Source organism: Salvelinus alpinus, chromosome 24 (genome assembly GCF_045679555.1).
Source record: "Salvelinus alpinus chromosome 24, SLU_Salpinus.1, whole genome shotgun sequence".
NCBI classification, from domain to species: Eukaryota; Metazoa; Chordata; class Actinopteri; order Salmoniformes; family Salmonidae; genus Salvelinus; species Salvelinus alpinus.
This window is the reverse complement of record NC_092109.1, coordinates 4,807,579-4,827,011: the sequence shown is the minus strand read 5'-3', so window position 1 is coordinate 4,827,011 and position 19,433 is coordinate 4,807,579. Positions and strand designations below refer to the sequence as shown.

At 45.1% G+C, this 19,433-nt stretch overlaps 1 protein-coding gene across 1 annotated transcript; it reads right to left on the bottom strand.

Annotated features, from left to right (window-relative positions):
• Positions 1 to 14,078: 14,078 nt before the first annotated feature.
• On the bottom strand, positions 14,079 to 17,699 carry LOC139551734 (transcriptional regulator protein Pur-beta-like). Its single transcript, XM_071363041.1, has 2 exons — positions 16,798 to 17,699; positions 14,079 to 15,866 (listed from the first exon to the last, which is right to left on the bottom strand). The coding sequence occupies exons 1-2, from the start codon at positions 17,649 to 17,651 to the stop codon at positions 15,722 to 15,724; spliced, it is 999 nt and encodes a 332-aa protein (XP_071219142.1). The 5' UTR covers positions 17,652 to 17,699; the 3' UTR covers positions 14,079 to 15,721.
• Between the last annotated feature and the right edge of the window lie 1,734 nt (positions 17,700 to 19,433).

The following is a 19,433-nucleotide window of genomic DNA, read 5'->3' as shown; positions in this document are numbered from 1 at the left end:
GACATTTCCTCTAGGATCATGGCTTTCCGGCTTCAAGCAGCCCAGAGACTGTTGTACAGTGACGGTTCTAGCTGGGTCGACACAGCCTACGCACTGATGAGGAGAGCAGGCTGTTTGGGCTTAGACAAGCACCTTTTCCTCTTAAAGCTGGAGGGGGGTGAGTTGAATGGCCTGACTCCATTCTATGAGTCTGTTATGCAGGCTTGGAGGATTCTGGTCAAGTCCCGTAAGGCCGGCACGCTACCAGGGATGTGGCTTTTTGAAGAGCCTCTTTTTTATAACACTGCCATCCAGTCCAGTGCTCTGGGTTCAGCCAGCCTGCGTTCATGCCTGTTAGGTGTCGGGTGCACCAAGCTGGGTCATCTGATGCAGAGCAGGAGCAGATCGTTGGAGGAGCTGGGAGAAAGAGCGGGGATCCGATCATCTCGCCTACTGAGGAAGGTCGTCGCTGAGGTCTGTGACTCCTTGCCAGTGCTTCATCGTCAGTATGTGACTGACATTTCCAATTCTGATCGGTGGAAGGAGGGTCTGGATTATGTGTTCCCTGCACTGATTGTTAGTGCTGCGGTGGGGGCATTTGACGAGGACGTGGGGATGCTGCTTTCCTTCGATACCCCGGAGCTGGGGGATTTCAAGGAGGTGGGAAAGAAGGCCATGTACAGAATATGTGTAAAGGTGTCCCATGCCTCTTCCCTGGAAGGGGTAAAATCGACGAGGTGGGCGGGTGTGCTTGGTCCAGGTGCTTCCCCAAAAGGCTGTTGGCGATCATTATACAAACTGCCGATTGATAAGAGGACAGCTGACCTCCAATGGAGGATCATACATGGAGCTATAGCCACCAACATGCATCTGGTACACCTGGACCCTACTGTTGGGGAGGGGTGTCCATTCTGTGCAGAGTCTGAAACTCTGGCGCACCTGTTTTTACTGTGTCCCAGGTTGGTCGGGATGATTGACCTGATCACTGACTGGTTCTCAACGTTGGGAGAGGTTTTCTCTTCCCAACTGTATATATTTGGGCCAAAGTACAGGTTCAGTCAAAAGGGTGTCGTTGTGTTGCTTAATTTTGTGTTAGGGGCAGCAAAATTAGCGATATGGAAGACCCGAAAGAACAGTATTCGGGGACAAGGGTCTGTGGATGTGGTGGGAATGCTGGAGGGAATGGTGGCAGCGAGACTAAGGGTTGAGTTTGCCTATTATAAACTTGTCAACAATATTGATCTGTTTTTGAGTATATGGGGTATTCAGAGGCTGTTGTGTTTAGTTACTGTGGAGGAGGAGTTGGAGTTGTGTTTCTAATTGATGTGTAACTGTGGTTTTGTATGAGTATTTATTGTGTGGTGGGCTCCCAGACCCAATAAAGATTATTTCAAACTCAAAAAACTCTCTCTCTCTCTCTCTCTCTCTCTCTCTCTCTCTCTCTCTCTCTCTCTCTCTCTCTCTCTCTCTCTCTCTCTCTCTCTCTCTCTCTCTCTCTCTCTCTCTCTCTCTCTCTCTCTCTCTCTCTCTCTCTCTCTCTCTCTCTCTCTCTCTCTCTCTCTCTCTCTCTCTCTCTCTCTCTCTCTCTCTCTCTCTCTCTCTTTCTCTTTCTCTTTCTCTTTCTCTTTCTCAATTCAATTTACATTTTAAGGGGCTTTATTGGCATGGGAAATATATGTTTACATTGTCAGAGCAAGTGAAATAGATAATAAACAAAAGTAAAATACGCAATTAAAAAATAACAGTAAACATTACACTCACAAAAGTTCCAAAAGAATAAAGACATTTCAAATGTCCTTATACAGTGTTATAAGGATGTGCAAATAGTTGTAAATAAATAAACAGAAATATAGGTTGTATTTACAATGGTGTTTGTTCTTCACTGGTTGCCCTTTTTTTTTTTTTTTTTTTTTTTTTACAATTTAACAATCAGCAATAATGCCCCGTTATTCCTTCCACCTACACAAAACACCATGCTACATGGGGGCACATCGTGCAAAACGCTTCCCCCAACACATGAACACCCCCCTCCCTCCCCTCTACCGGTATTAGCTTCAATGAATAACAACAAAAAAGAAACAAAACGACCTTCACATTCAATGCTAGAAAATAAATTATTCAATACAAAAATAAATAATAACATTAATAATACATTAATGAAGAAAGTGATAATGAGGCCGCTAAAGTGACCACTCTAGAAACTCCTGAAAGTCCCCCCAGACATCAGTAAATTCAAAGGGTTTATTAAGTAAATTGTACATTATTCTTTCAGATGGAATATAGGAAACTAGTTATTTTAGCCACATCTGCTTGCTTGGCGGAGTGTAACTCTTCTATATAATAGCTGTGCATTTATTGGCTGCAATGACTGCCAATTTAATGAATCTGGTTTTGCTACCAATATTAACTGGTAGAACAGAGTCATCTCCAAGAAGAATAAGGGAAGGATCTAGTGGTACCGTCATATTAGTGACCTGTGATAAAAGATCTGAATAATGTCTTTCCAATAATTGCTTAGTTCAGGGCAGGACAAAAACATATGCATAAGTGTGCACCCCCTTTTACACCTTGGGAAAAAATGTTGAATATTTAGAATTGATCTTATACAGTCTTTCTGGTGTAAAGTAGACTCAATGTAAAATATTGAATCGCATCAACTTGTGCCTTGTGTTAAATAAAATACGCTGAGCATCTAAAAAGAGCTTTCCCCATTTCTCATCCTCAAAAATTAGAGGTCGTCATGCCACTTCATGCAAGCCTTCAGAGCTTCATCGTTCCCCAACAGAGCTTGAAGACTAAAGTACATGTAAGAAAGGAAACCTTTTACCCCTTTCCTGTCCAGCCACAGTTGATCAGTTATAGGTTTACTCATGGGCTGAATCCTACCTCCCTACTGAGTGGCAATATAATGCCTAACCTGTAGGTACTTGAAAAAATGAGTTTGAGGTAACTGAAAATGAGATGCCAGTTGTTGAAAGGATAGTGGTAGCATGAGACGGAGTCTACAACCCACACAAGTGGCTCAGGTAGTGCAGCTCATCCAGGATGGCACATTTGTGGCCTGCTGGAGGTCATTTTGCAGGGCTCTGGCAGTGCTCCTCCTTGCACAAAGGCGGAGGTAGCGGTCCTGCTGCTGGGTTGTTGCCCTCCTACGGCCTCCTCCACGTCTCCTGATGTACTGGCCTGTCTCCTGGTAGCGCCTCCATGCTCTGGACACTACGCTGACAGACACAGCAAACCTTCTTGCCACAGCTCGCATTGATGTGCCATCCTGGATGAGCTGCACTACCTGAGCCACTTGTGTGGGTTGTAGACTCCGTCTCATGCTACCACTAGAGTGAAAGCACCGCCAGCATTCAAAAGTGACCAAAACATCAGCCAGGAAGCATAGGAACTGAGAAGTGGTCTGTGGTCACCACCTGCAGAATCACTCCTTTATTGGGGGTGTCTTGCTAATTGCCTATAATTTCCACCTTTTGTCTATTCCATTTGCACAACAGCATGTGAAATTTATTGTCAATCAGTGTTGCTTCCTAAGTGGACAGTTTGATTTCACAGAAGTGTGATTGACTTGGAGTTACATTGTGTTGTTTAAGTGTTCCCTTTATTTTTCTGAGCAGTGTATATTATTTCCCCCCTCAGATATGCAAGGAGAGCCTCCCATAACATTAGGGGGGAGGCAGTTGTTATTGGTGCTAAGAAATATGTCGACAAGAGTGTTCAGAAATGTTACAAATGTGGAATTACTTAGTAAGTATGTGCCAAACCTCCATCTTATTGAGGGTGGTTGTGTTTTACTGACTGGTACTGAAGCCAGCAGGGCAGAATGATCTGATATACATCTTGGTAAATACTTATACCCAGTAGTTAAACTTAAAGAAAGAAATAAGTCAATTCAAGAGTAACTGTCATGGACAGGGGAGTAAAATGAGTATTCTTTAACCTTTTGGTTGTGAAATCTCCATACGTCTACAAGTCCAAAATCTTTCATTTCTGCTTTTTCTGTCTTCCAACTTCTTGTATTTTTGGTCCACGTCCTCGCGGACGTCTAGGATGGCAGCCTGGTGGTCAGCATTGTCTTTTTCTAACTTTGTCACTCGTCCCTTTGTGACTTTCTGGTCTTCGTGGAGTTTATCGACCAGCACATCACTTTTGCTGAGGCGTTCAGAAATTGTCTCTTGGATTTTTGTTATACCCTTGTCCATCTCCATTCTGAACCATGCTGGTGCTTCTTCCGAGCTAGCATCTGCCAAGGCCGAAGAAGGGATGTCAGAGGGGGGCATTTTTCCATGCCTCGTCTTTGACATACTGGGCATCTTTTGTTTTGACGATACAATAGATGTTTTAACTACCAACTCAGTATTAACGAATATGTAAAATGTGTGACCACAAGATTTGTGACCACAAGAAAAGGTCAACCAGACTTCCGGTTGATGTCTTGTTAAAGCTTCGCCATTGCCGGAAGTCTGGTTGCCCTTTTCTTGTGGTCACAAATCTTGCTGCTGTGATTGCACACTGTGATATTTCACCCAATAGATATGGGATTGGATTTGTTTTCAAATTCTTTGTGTTTCTGCGTAATCTGAGGGAAATATGTGTCTCTAATATGATCATACATTTGGCAGGAAGTTAGGAAGCGCAGCTCAGTTTCCACCTCATTTTCTTGAGAGCCAAGTCTACCTTCGGCAGCCTTTCTCAATAGCAAGGCTATGCTCACTGAGTCTGTAGTCAAATATTTCCTTTATTTTGGGTCAGTCACAGTGGTCAAGTATTCTGCGACTGTGTACTCTCTGTTTAGGGCCAAATAGCATTCTAGTTTGCACAGTTTTTTTGGTAAATTCTTTCCAATGTGTCAAGTAATTATCTTTTTGTTTTGTTTTTTGTTTTCTAGTGTTGCTGTCCTGGGGCTCTGTGGGGTTTGTTTGTGTTTGTGAACAGAGCCCCAGGACCAGCTTGCTCAGGGGGCTTTTCTCCAGGTTCTTTTCTCTGTGGGTGATGGCTTTGTTATGGAAGGTTTGGGAATCGCTTCCTTTTAGGTGGTTGTAGAATTTAACGTCTCTTTTCTGGATTAAAAAAATTAGAGGGTATCGACCTAATTCGGATGATAATTCTGCAGAATTCTGCATGCAGAGTCTCAATTTGGTGTTTGTCCCATTTTGTGAATTATGCATGCATTGTACACAGAGGATATTTTTTAAGAATTCTGCTTGCAGAGTCTTAATTTGGTGTTTGTCCCATTTCGTGAATTCTTGGTTGGAGGACCACATACCTCACAACCATAAAGGGAATGGGTTCTATAACTGATTCAAGTATTTTTAGCCAAATCCTAATTGGTATGTCGAATTTTATGTTCCTTTTGATGGCATGGAAGACTCTCCTTGCCTTGTCTCTCAGATCGTTCTAGGGCAACAGTCTAGATGGAATTTGTATTCGTGGTTCTGGCAACTGGTCCTTTTTTGGAAAACAATTATTTTTGTCTTACTAAGATTTACTGTCAGGGCCCAGGTCTGACAGAATCTGTTCAGAAGATCTAAGTGATGCTGTAGGCCCTCCTTGGTTGGGGACAGAAGCACCAGATCAACAGCAAACAGTAGATATTTTACTTCAGATTCTAGTAGGGTGAGGCCGGGTGCTGCAGTCTGTTCTAGTGCCCTTGCCAATTTGTTGATATATATGTTGAAGAGGGTGGGGCATAAGCTGCATCCCTGTCTCACCCACTGGCCCTGTGGAAAGAAATGTGTGTTTTCTGCCTATTTTAACCGCACACTTGTTGTTTGTGTACAGGGATTTCATAATGTTGTATGTTTTCCACCCAACACTACTTTCCATCAATTTGTACAGCAGGCCCTCATGCCAAATTGAGTCAATTTTCTTTTAGATAACTCTTCGTGTTGTTGTTTGTTTAGAGTTTTCCAATTTTCCCAGAAGTGGTCAGATGCTATGGATTCTTCAATTACATTGAGCTGATTTCTGTTGTGCTGTTCCTTCTTTTTTCCGTGGTGTATATTTCTGTATTGTTTTAGTTATTCACCATAGTGAAGGCTCAGGTTTTCTGGGTCTCTATGTTTTTGTTTGGATAGGTTTCCAAATGTCCTTAGGTTTTTGCCTTCTTCATCAAACCATTTGTCATGGTTGTTAATTTTCTTAGGTTGTCTGCTTGACATTTTCAGATTTGATGGGGAAGCTGAGAGTTCAAATATACTGTTTAGGTTTTCTACTGCCAAGTCCACACCTTCACTATTACAGTGAAACATTTGGTCCAGGAAATTGTCTAGAAGGTATTGAATTTGTTGTTGCCTAATTGTTTTCCTAACACTACTTTCCTTCCATCTTTAGAATTTCTTAATATTATTCAGTTCCTTTGGCTTTGATGCCTCATGACTGAGCATAGCTCTGTTCAAGTAGAGTGGGATTTTGCTGTGATCTGATAAGGGTGTCAGTGGACTGACTGTGAACGCTCTAAGAGACTCTGGGTTGAGGTCAGTGATAAAGTCGTCTACAGTACTACTGCCAAGAGATGAGCTATAGGTGTACCTACCGTAGGAGTCCCCTCGAAGCCTACCATTGACTATGTTCATACCCAGCGTTCGACAGAGCTGCAGGAGTTGTGACCTGTTTTTGTTGGTTATGTTGTTGTAGTGTCTAGGGGGCATGTGGGGGCCCTCCATTTTGTGGGCAGTCTGCACATAGCCTGTCTTTTCTTGAGAGCCAGGTCTGTCTACGGCGGCCTCTCTCAATAGCAAGGCTATGCTCACTGAGTCTGTACATAGTCAAAGCTGTTTAAGGCCAAATAGCATTCTAGTTTGCTCTGATGTCTTGTTAATTCTTTCCAATGTGTCAAGTATCTATCTCAAATCATATCAACTCAATATTTGTCACATGCGCCGAATACAACAGGTGTAGGTAGACCTTACCGTGAAATGCTTACTTACAAGCCCAATAGTGCAATTCAAGAAAGAGTTAAGAAAATGTTTACCAAATAAACGAAAGTAAAAAATAATAAAAAGTATCACAAAAATAACAATAACGAGGCTATATACAGGGGGTACCGGTACCGAGTCAATGTGTACATGTAGGTAGGGGTGAAGTGACTATAGATAATAGACAGCGAGTAGCAGCATTGTAAAAAACAAATGGGGGGGTGGTTGTCAATGTAAATAGTCCAGTGGTCATTTAATTAATTGTTCAGCAGTCTTATGGCTTGGGGGTAGAAGCTGTTAAGGAGCCTTTTGGTCCTAGTGCGGTAGCAGAAAGAACAGTCTATGACTTGGGTGACTGGAGTCTGACCATTTTTTGGCGCTTTCCTCTGACACTGCCTAGTATACAAGTCCTGGATGGCAGGAAGCTTGGCCCCAGTGATGTACTGGGCCGTACGCACTACCCTCTGTAGCGCCTTACGGTCAGATGCCGAGCAGTTGCCGTACCAGGCGGGGATGCAACCGGTCAGGAGGCTCTCGATGGTGCAGCTGTAAAACTTTTTGAGGATCTGGGGACCCCTGACAAATCTTTTCAGTCTCCTGAGAGGGGAAAGGTGTTGTCGTGCCCTCTTCACGACTGTCTTGGTGTGTTTGGACCATGATAGTTCGTTGGTGATGTGGACACCAAGGAACTTGAAACTCTCTACCCGCTCCACTACAGCCCTGTCGATGTTAATGGGAGCCTGTTCGGCCTATCTTTTTGTTTTCTCATGATTTTGTTGGGTTTAATTGTGTTGCTGTCCTGGGGCTCTCTGTAGGTGATGGCTTTATTGGTTGGTTGTAGAATTTAACATCTCTTTTCTGGATAATTAGCAGGTATTGACCTAATTCTGCTCTGCATACATTATTTGGTGTTTGACGTTGTACACCAAGGATATTTTTGCAGAATTCTGCATGCAGACTCTTAATTTGGTGTTTGTCCCATTTTGTGAATTCTTGGTTGGTGAGTGGACCCCAGACCTCACAACCATAAAGGGCAATGGGTGCTATAACTGATTCAAGTATTTTTAGCCAGATCCTAATTGGTATGTCAAATTTGATTTCCTTTTGATGGCGTAGAAGGCCCTTCTTGCCTTGTCTCTCAGATCGTACACAGCTTTGTGGAAGTTACCTTTGGCACTGATGTTTAGGGCGAGGTATGTATAGTTTGTGTTCTCTCTCTCTTACACACACACACACTTATCCCGTGCAACAGCTCAGACACAAGAGGTATGTGGCAGGGTCTACAGTCTATCACGGATTACAAAAAGAAAACCAGCCCCGTCGCGGACCAGGATGTCTTGCTCCCAGACAGGCTAAATAACTTTTTTGCCCGCTTTGAGGACAATACAGTGCCACTGACACGGCCCGCTACCAAAACCTGCGGGCTCTCCTTCACTGCAGCCGAGGTGAGTAAAACATTTAAACGTGTTAACCCTCGCAAGGCTGCAGGCCCAGACGGCATTCCCAGCCGCGTCCTCAGAGCATGCGCAGACCAGCTGGCTGGTGTGTTTACGGACATATTCAATCAATCCTTATCCCAGTCTGCTGTTCCCACATGCTTCAAGAGGGCCACCATTGTTCCTGTTCCCAAGAAAGCTAAGGTAACTGAGCTAAACGACTACCGCCCCGTAGCACTCACTTCCGTCATCATGAAGTGCTTTGAGAGACTAGTCAAGGACCATATCACCTCCACCCTACCGGACACCCTAGACCCACTCCAATTTGCTTACCGACCCAATAGGTCCACAGACGACGCAATCGCAACCACACTGCACACTGCCCTAACCCATCTGGACAAGAGGAATACCTATGTGAGAATGCTGTTCATCGACTACAGCTCAGCATTTAACACCATAGTACCCTCCAAACTCGTCATCAAGCTCGAGACCCTGGGTCTCGACCCCGCCCTGTGCAACTGGGTCCTGGACTTCCTGACGGGCCGCCCCCAGGTGGTGAGGGTAGGTAACAACATCTCCACCCCGCTGATCCTCAACACTGGGGCCCCACAAGGGTGCGTTCTGAGCCCTCTCCTGTACTCCCTGTTCACCCACGACTGCGTGGCCATGCACGCCTCCAACTCAATCATCAAGTTTGCGGATGACACTACAGTGGTAGGCTTGATTACCAACAACGACGAGACGGCCTACAGGGAGGAGGTGAGGGCCCTCGGAGTGTGGTGTCAGGAAAATAACCTCACACTCAACGTCAACAAAACAAAGGAGATGATTGTGGACTTCAGGAAACAGCAGAGGGAGCACCCCCCTATCCACATCGACGGGTCAGTAGTGGAGAAGGTGGAAAGTTTTAAGTTCCTCGGTGTACACATCACGGACAAACTGAATTGGTCCACCCACACAGACAGCGTTGTGAAGAAGGCGCAGCAGCGCCTCTTCAACCTCAGGAGGCTGAAGAAATTCGGCTTGTCACCAAAAGCACTCACAAACTTCTACAGATGCACAATCGAGAGCATCCTGTCGGGCTGTATCACCGCCTGGTACGGCAACTGCTCCGCCCACAACCGTAAGGCTCTCTGCAGAACGCATCACCGGGGGCAAACTACCTGCCCTCCAGGACACCTACACCACCCGATGTCACAGGAAGGCCATAAAGATCATCAAGGACAACAACCACCCAAGCCACTGCCTGTTCACCCCGCTATCATCCAGAAGGCGAGGTCAGTACAGGTGCATCAAAGCAGGGACCGAGAGACTGAAAAACAGCTTCTATCTCAAGGCCATCAGACTGTTAAACAGCCACCACTAACATTTAGCGGCCGCTGCCAACATACTGACTCAACTCCAGCCACTTTAAAAATGGGAATTGATGGAAATTATGTAAAAATGTACCACTAGCCACTTTAAACAATGCCACTTAATATAATGTTTACATACCCTACATTACCCATCTCATATGTATATGTATATACTGTACTCTATATCATCTACTGCATCTTGCCATCTTTATGTAATACATGTACCACTAGCCACTTTAAACTATGCCACTTTATGTTTACATACCCTACAGTACTCATCTCATATGTATATACCGTACTCTATACCATCTACTGCATCTTGCCTATGCCGTTCTGTACCATCACTCATTCATATATCTTTATGTACATATTCTTTATCCCTTTACACTTGTGTGTATAAGGTAGTAGTTGTGGAATTGTTAGGTTAGATTACTTGTTGTTATTACTGCATTGTCGGAACTAGAAGCACAAGCATTTCGCTACACTCGCATTAACATCTGCTAACCATGTGTATGTGACTAATAAAATTTGATTTGATTTGATTTGCTTGAAGAAGAGAAGGTGTGTGTGACGTTGGGGGGGAAGGGAGGTTTAGGTCAAGGCTGTCTGTGAGGAACAGAGGGGGTCAGTCAGGACAGAAATTGTAGTAGGACAGTAGGATGACGTTGCCCCTAGACAGTGATCTAAGGTCAGTGTTACGGTCCCCCATAATTATTATGTTCAGGATTTGTGGAGGGTAAGCTGATCCTAGATCTGTGCCCAGGGGACAACTTATAATGCAAAACTGCCCATAGATTTATTTCTAAGGGCAAATCCTCCTCTCAGTTTAGAGAGACGGAAGTCAAATTTGTCACAGGGGGAATCTGATTAGTGGAGAGCCCAGCAGCCCATTGGTCCTTTCTTCTATGTGTGAGAGCTCCTTCCTGTCGATCTGTCCACACACTGACACATGGTATATGGAGCTAACCCTCCACTCTTCTCTCCTTCTTCCTCCTTCTCACTCTCTCCCTCTCATCCCCCTCCTCACCCTCTACCCCACCCTCCTCCGTTTGCTAATAAGGGCATGTGTGTGTGGGGAACGGGGTAGGGGGGACTAGGAGCAATTTGGACATAAAACTGACCTCATAAGTGTCAATGGGGGAACTTTATCCTGGTCCGTATCATAGCTTACACAGCCTAAAGGAGTAACGGAGATACTGACCCATACTGCACAGCAGGCAGGTAGTAGTAGTAGTAGAACACGTTATCATCCTCAACGGGGAAAGTGTTTTTCCAGAATCATCCACAACCCCCCCCCCCTCTCTCTCACACACACACACCAGAATCGTGTGAGTAATGACAAACTCAGTGAGCCAGTTAACTTCCCTGCTCTGCTTCACAGAAACAGTTTGACAGAGGACAGGAGAAGAGAGAGGAAGAGGAGGGGAGAAAAGGGTGGAAGAGAGGAGGGGAGGTGTCCCGACAGCTATGTGCGTGCTGTGTCACTCTTTCAGTTGATCCACAGGCCAAACGCTGCCTTCTCTGATTAGGCTCTATCTATCCAGCCTGCCTGGGAAAAAACACACTTACTACCAACACGACACACCATCAACTCCCTCAGTGACTCACCAACTGCTACACAACCAACACACACCCCACAATACAATACACCAGAGCACTAACAGCCGGTAGAGCAGGCAGGCCTTGCAGTTGACCATGTTGAACTTCTCTCCTCGAACCATCACATCTGCTTAGACCAGACAGAAAGGTTAATATAAATAACCGGTCTAGTAGGATGATCTGGGGTGAGGTATACAGCGCTGTGTGTGTGTGTGTGTGTGTGTGTGTGTGTGTGTGTGTGTGTGTGTGTGTGTGTGTGTGTGTGTGTGTGTGTGTGTGTGTGTGTGTGTGTGTGGTTGTGTGTGTGTGTGTGTGTGTGTGTGTGTGTGTGTGTGTGTGTGTGTGTGTGTGTGTGTGTGTGTGTGTGTGTGTGTGTGTGTGTGTGTGTGTGTGTGTGTGTGTGTGTGTGTGTGTGTGTGTGTGCACACACTCTGAGACACTGAGCATCTGTTCCGGTCCTGTTCAGCCAGGCTCCTTGTCTCTGGATGTTTGTCTGTAATTGGGATTGTGTGAGCAGGCTTTGACACAATCAAACCCTTGTGAGAACGTGTGTTAGAGAATGTGAGGGAGTGTGTGTGTGTGTGTGGTTATGTATGTATCATGCACGTGTGTGTCAAGGCACTCAGGATCTAATGGCACAGCTGATTCCTAGGCAGGACGGGAGGAATGTTTGTCTGTCCAGGCCTCCCACATTAAAATAGCACACGTTGCCCTGTCAGCACACACACACACACACACAGACGTGCACAGATGCTCCAACAGCTGCTCTCACTCCAGATTTACAAACAGAGAAAGAGAGAGAGATAGAGAAGGGTAAGAAGCAGTGTGAGGAAGAAGGAAGAAAAAGAAGCAGTGCATGTGTGAGAGAGAGAGAGTAAAGAGATGTACAAAGAGGGCGCGAGACATGATAGGCCCAGAGAACAGAGGAAGAGACCAATGCAGTGGAGGGGGAGTCAGGTTACCCCTACTATAGTCTTCCTCCTGCTTCACATGACAGAGCTCACCCTCCTCTCCTTAGCCGACATGGCACATACTTTCACCACGCCACATGTTGTAGGTAGAAGTCACCCCTAACCTCAGATATTGGGTCAGATATTCTTTCCCCCCCCCCCCCCAGAATGGTAAAGGTTGGTATTTTGGTATTTTATTACAATCCCCATTAGCTGTTTGCGAAAGCAGCAGCTACTCTTCCTGGGGTCCACACAAAATATGACATAATACAGGACATTAGTAGACAAGGACAGCTCAAGGACAGAACTACATGCGTTTAAAAACGGCATGCAAAGCTTACTTATCAATACATACACACAAACTATCTATGTCAAATAGGGGAGAGGCGTTGTGCTGTGAGTTGTTGCTTTATCTGTTTTTTTAAAAACCAGGTTTGCTGGGCATTTGAGCAATATGAGATGGAAGGGAATAGCTCTATATAATGCTACACTCTGATCCAAGACCTGTGGTTAAGGACTACTCAAGCATGTAATCCCTCGTTTAATTGGGTCTGATGGAGGCATACTGGTTCAAGATACATAGATTATACAAATCTACAGATACTTTGCTGTTGATAATGATCCTAGCATCAGTGCAGACCTATCTCAAACACACATTTATTTAGATATGCATTATAATTCCTATTGCTACATGTACCTTGTGTTGTGTTGAGGTGAATGTTTAGGCTGGAGATGTGAGTCTGTTTTCCTTAGAGCTCTTAGCGACTGATGAAAAGAAGAGGGTATTGATATGGTACAACAGCAGAGCACATGTCTACGACAGCTGCTGTGCCACTACTGTGATTCTGCTGGGGAGAAGACTGGAGACCACATCTTCACTAAATTGGCTGTGAGACTAATACATAACATTGTGTTTGGTATCTCAAAGTGCAACAACAAAAAGTGGCAAAGAATCCACACGCACATTCTTAGCATCGTAAAGCAATTGGATTACTAGGTAAGTTAAATGCCTAACTCAATTGAGCCATGAATGTCAGGCAGTACTTTTTTATTTGTTTTGATTTAACTTTTATTTAACTAGGCAAGTCAGTTCAGAACAAATTCTTATTTACAATGACGGTCTACCCCGGCCAAACCATAACCCGGACAACGCTGGGCCAATTGTGCGCCGCCCTATGGGACTCCAAATCACGGCCGAATGTGATACAGCCTGGATACGAACCAGGGACTGTAGTGACGCCTCTTGCACTGAGATGCAGTGCCTTAGACCGCTGCGCCAATCGGGAGCCCGAGTTTGCTTTTCCATGTACTTACAGTACACTATTTAGTAGTCTTTTCCAATTACAAAAATAAAACCTAATTGCCTTGATGACAACAGGCAACATTATTAATGGCACAAGTTAAACTGAAGGCAACTTCAAGCTTGGAGTTTAGAATGTGTCATATGAAGGCTCCTACACGTCTATCCAACTAGTCCACAGCCAACAAACTACCAGTGATGCGTTGGGCAGTCCCCCCCCCATCTCAGACCAATTGCCCTTGGCTGATTCCACATGTTAAATCGGGAACAACTATGATAAACAGAGACCAACTGGGACTACACACTGTGCCAATTATTTCAACTGGCTGTAGTTCGATAGATGTGTAGGAGCCTAATAACTAATACTTAAAGGAACACTTGAGAGGACGAAGTGTCTGCCCGTTTCAACCTGAGAAGAGTAAGTGAAAATGGAGAACTATGTAACGCCCTTTCAGCAGCTACTGGTTGTGTTGGAGTGGGGAGGAGGGAAGAGGGGAGAGAAAGAGAGAGTCTTCTAAAGTATACAATCACAATATCTGTTGCATTAATATTTTTTTTTTTATCACAGAAGTGTTATTTATTTCACTCTCTGGGAGAAAACCAACAAATGAAAGTGAGAATAAACAAAGAAAAAAACACGGACAATTCGGTCGCATCCCAGCTATTGTTTCATAAGCCTGCGTTATACTTCTATAATTCATATACTTTTCCTTTTCTTTAAGGTATTTTGAGGTAAGGTAAAAAATATTGTATGCTAGTTTTTTTTTTTTTAAATCATCTCACTTATAAGCATCATTTTCTTTCAATATAGTTATCTTTCTAAATAAAAAGGAAACCATTTATCCAGTTGTTACTGTCCAGAGGCGTAGTGAGGTGATGTGGCAGTGCTGATGCCTGGGCTCTGAGACAGAGTGTTGATGCCTGGGCTCTGAGACAGAGTGTTGATGCCTGGGCTCTGAGACAGAGTGTTGATGCCTGGGCTCTGAGACAGAGTGCTGATGCCTGGGCTCTGAGACAGTGTGCTGATGCCTGGGCTCTGAGACAGAGTGCTGATGCCTGGGCTCTGAGACAGAGTGTTGATGCCTGGGCTCTGAGACAGAGTGTTGATGCCTGGGCTCTGAGACAGAGTGTTGATGCCTGGGCTCTGAGACAGAGTGTTGATGCCTGGGCTCTGAGACAGAGTGTTGATGCCTGGGCTCTGAGACAGAGTGTTGATGCCTGGGCTCTGAGACAGAGTGTTGATGCCTGGGCTCTGAGACAGAGTGTTGATGCCTGGGCTCTGAGACAGAGTGTTGATGCCTGGGCTCTGAGACAGAGTGTTGATGCCTGGGCTCTGAGACAGAGTGCTGATGCCTGGGCTCTGAGACAGAGTGTTGATGCCTGGGCTCTGAGACAGAGTGTTGATGCCTGGGCTCTGAGACAGAGTGTTGATGCCTGGGCTCTGAGACAGAGTGCTGATGCCTGGGCTCTGAGACAGAGTGTTGATGCCTGGGCTCTGAGACAGAGTGTTGATGCCTGGGCTCTGAGACAGAGTGCTGATGCCTGGGCTCTGAGACAGAGTGTTGATGCCTGGGCTCTGAGACAGAGTGTTGATGCCTGGGCTCTGAGACAGAGTGTTGATGCCTGGGCTCTGAGACAGAGTGTTGATGCCTGGGCTCTGAGACAGAGTGCTGGTACCTTATCATTGATGCCCTACACACTCTTGGCTGGCTTGTAACAGTAGTAGTAGCAGCTCCTCTGGATTTCACCCAGTGATCAATTCCAATGGCCATATCAGAAGGCTCCGGTGGTGTGTGGGTAAAGGCGTCCGCATGCTTCCCATCCAAAACAGGTTGCGCATATATTATGACGAAATTGATGTTTTTGTTCGTTTTGGCCTATGGCAAGGGTTTTTCAGCTGTTCGTGCACACTATGTCATTCATTTAGATGTTTTTACATCTAAGACATTTGGTGCAGTATTTCTCAAAAAAAAATGTTCCCCCATTAAAACGATTAAGTCTCTCGTTGAATGAAAACAATCACTTCATTGAAAAATCCCTACTGTTGTCCAATCTGTCAAAAGGGGCTACCGACTTTCTCCGGCTTGCATTCGAGAGAAGAAATGTGCACAAACAGCCCGAAAAAACCCTTGCAGAAGACCAAACGTACAAAAAATGTCAACATTTTGGCATAATATATGCACTATCTGTTCTGAACTGGGAAGCAGGCTCCTGTGGGACAGTAGGAAGAGACTGTCCTTTCTTGTTGCCGATTGGTTAACAGGCCTGCCACTCTCTTGATACCAGGCCACATTGTTGTGGGAGGTGACATACTGCTCTGCTCCCATCTGACAAGATAAAAGAAGTTACTTTCAAATAAAATAAGTCCCATGAAACAGACCTTGTAAATATTGCCAGGCATTTATATGTAAAAACAACAAAAGCATTCACTCATCCGCCATGTTGAGGCCTACAGTATTTGTTTGGAGGGTGACATGACACTGTGAGCTAACTACGTTAGCACAAGTGTACAATTTAGTCTCAGAGGCCTTCAGATAAGCCTGCAGATACAGTTCTTCTCTCCGTAACGTTTCTCATCATAATTGTCTGTTAAAGGCCCTGCTATGGCACAGCCAATGTTATATAGCTTCCCCCCCGACCCCCCCATCAATTAACACACCAAATATAAACCTCCAGAAAGATGACAGTTGTAGACTTTCCTTTCTACCACTTTCACTAACTTGTAAAGGTAACACACACTGCCACATAGGAGAGAGCTAGAACAGGGATACAATGGATGCTGGTTCTCTCCTTACAAGGAGCAATGGAAATAATAGCTGCATTAATGGATTCAACTCCTTACTCTTAAATATATATCTATATTTTAAAGGAAACATTATAAAGATTTCATTGGCTTCTTATATTGTTATGAAAACCAAGTTGCTGGTTTTGGGGATATTTCTTTCTTTTTTTACAAAACATAATTTCATTTATTTTTTTAACCCATGAGAAAGTTCTCATTTAGACACTCTTTGCCCCATAACTTTCATTAAACTCCAGGTTTTAATAATACATCAATAATGGTTCCCATTTCAAACGTACTTTTTACGCCACGATATTTTTTTTGTATTAAAGTTCGATTCGTCATGCACTTAAATCTGTAATTTCTGCCACATATAATATTGCAAATCTCACTGTGTGAACTGAACTCTATCAGCTGTTTCAACTAATCAGTCATCATCCACCTCCTCTCCCTCCGACTCCTCTTTCCTCTCGTACATTTTATCCCGCTGTCGCTCCTGGATCTCTTTCATTTCCTCGGCGTACCGGCTGAAAGCACCTCCGAACTTTCCCCATGCTTTGAACGGGATGGTGATTGAGTTCCTGTAGCTCGGTTTGACCTCGCTCACTCGCAGGAACACGCCGTATTTGTTTGACCCGACGTCGAAAAAGAACCGTTTAGAGTCCACCATGATGGATGTGCCCTCAGGAAGCTCCCCATTGCCCCCAACCGCCGTTCCACGGGCCAATTCCTCGTCGTCTCCACCATAATCATCTATAAGCTTTGCAAGGGCGTCTCTAAACTCTATTAAGCCTTGGGCCGGAAGGGCTATGGTCTGGCCGGCCTGCATGCCTCCTCCCGGCCCACCTACTCCGAACCCGGGCCCTCGGTTGACGGTCTGTCGGATCCGCAAGAACCTCCCCCGCTGGTTCTCCTTCAGATCGAGGTAGTATTTACGGTTCTCCCGGACCAAGAACTCGCTCTTCAGGGCTCGCCTGGGCCCACCGTCCTCTCCGACAGAGGACTGTGCGATCTGCTCCGGGCTGCTAGGCCCCAGTTGGGCGTAGTGCTCTATGAAATCTCCCAGGTAATCGCGAAACTCCGCCGCAACTGACATGGACAGGGTCAGGCGACTTTTGGAGCCCCCGGCCCCCACCTCGGCAATTTTGATGAACCTGCCCTTGTTGTTCTGCTTGACATCCAGGTAGAAGCGCTTGTTCTGGATGTCCAGCCGCTTGGACGCCAGCTCCTGTGTCTCCTGCTCTCTCTGGAAGGGCTGGTACCCGCTTCCACCTCCCCCTCCGCCGCTGCTGCCACCACCGCGCTCGCTCCCACTGTCACCATCCGCCATCTTCAGCACCGCCAGCCAGCTTCTCCCTCTTGTGAGTATCTCATTCTCCGCGTGCACACCCCCTTCATGGTGACCACCAAAACCCTCCCCGAGCGCTCCCACATTGGCCTTGGGTCTGCCAATCACGCCAGGTTCAGCGAGTTTGTTTTCTCATTGGTTGTTTTCCGCTGCCTATCACGCCTACGTCTTAACATTCCTACATGTCATTGGTTTAGATGTAGGTTCTGTTGACGTAATATCGTGGACAACATCACCGTCCAATCAACGGGCCACAATATTGTTACAAATTTTTTACTATGGAGTGCCAATAAATTGTAGCGGATCCTTTTCTCTGCAGTTGCTATGTCATTTAAGGCAAACTGGGCAAGCGTTAAATTCTAGACTGGGAAATACTACATACATAAAAGCAGTAATAAAAGCAACTCCTTATGTCATAACTGTTACAGTTATACTGTACGGTGACAGTAATTTTACAATGTCACAAAAGAGCACTCATTTACACTGAGATGAATACATTTAACCTTGCACCTTTTCACGAACGTAATTTCTCAAGTAGGCTACTATGGTTCTAAAATACTTAGCCATGTGACTCCTAATATTTTCCCTGTCACCCAGATATGCATGTGAATATTTGATGTTGCTATTAATTCCACCACAGTGGTGCCCATCACACCAATCATCCCATCAATCAGTCAGACAGTGTTGTAGCGAATTCAGAGGGGTTCTGATTCAGCGGCAAGCACCTTACCAAAGATCGCTACACTATAAACCCCTCCTTCACTATCGCACTTCTGACACCAGTGCAGCGAATTCAGTGATGGATTGTTTGAGACGCGAACCCAGGGCCCAGTTTTAAAAAATACATTTAATCCAGTTTTTTCCCCCTGTGTTGTGTTAAAATCTGTTCCCCCTTCAGATGTTGTCTGCCTCGTCTTTTATGCAGTTTAAGAATCATAGGGGTGCTCAAACCACATGGATATTTAATTTCCTACTGAGGTGCCCTGATTTGTTATGCCCACCAATCCAGTTCCAACCCATTTCAAATCCCAGCTCACCAAAGCTGCACCGACAGCAGGGGGAGATTCGTTCCACCACTGAGGAGTCCTGACTGGAATGGGCTTCTCTCACAAGGAAGAGAGCAGATCCAGGTGCTTTCCAAGGAGGGCATTATGGAGGTGGCAGGTATCCTCGTGGTTAGAGCATTGGACTAGTAACTGAAAGGTTGCAAGATTGAATCCCTGAGCTGACAAGGTAAAAATCTGTCGTACTTCCCCTGAACAAGGCAGTTAACCCGCTGTTCCTAGGCCGTCATTGAAAATAAGAATTTGTTCTTAACTGACTTGCCTAGTTAAATAAAGGTTAAAAAAAATGTGCTACAGAAAGTTCAGATAGAGGAATCTGCTTCTCTTTGGGTATATAGTGTAGCAATCTTTGGTAAAGTGATTGCCTCTGAATCAGAGACCCATGTTCAAGTGATTCATGATTCTTCAACTAGATAATATTAGAGTAGACCATTTTTCTAACGTTGCATCCTCCTGAATATGCCCCAGGTGAAAGGAGAGCAGCCGACAGAGTGCCTAGCCTGCTCACCTATCACACAGGTTGCAAACATCAAGGTCCAGGGCTTTCAATCTACTGGCAGATTACCTGGGTCAAATAGATATCAAATACTGTAAAGTAGACTAGTTGATGGGCACTAAATTTACTAGCTTGGAGTTTGCACTTTTGGGACTTTTGTCATATTTCTATTGTTTCTATTGTGTCAGCCAAACTAAATTACAG

What these genes read in the sequence shown, in the direction of transcription:
- LOC139551734 (XM_071363041.1), bottom strand. Translation starts at nt 17,651, where the DNA reads ATGGCGGATGGTGACAGTGGGAGCGAGCGCGGTGGTGGCAGCAGCGGC. An exon ending in GAGCGACAGCGGGATAAAAT is followed by an intron (nt 15,867 to 16,797) that starts GTACGAGAGGAA and finishes TTATCTTGTCAG; the next exon opens with ATGGGAGCAGAGCAGTATGT.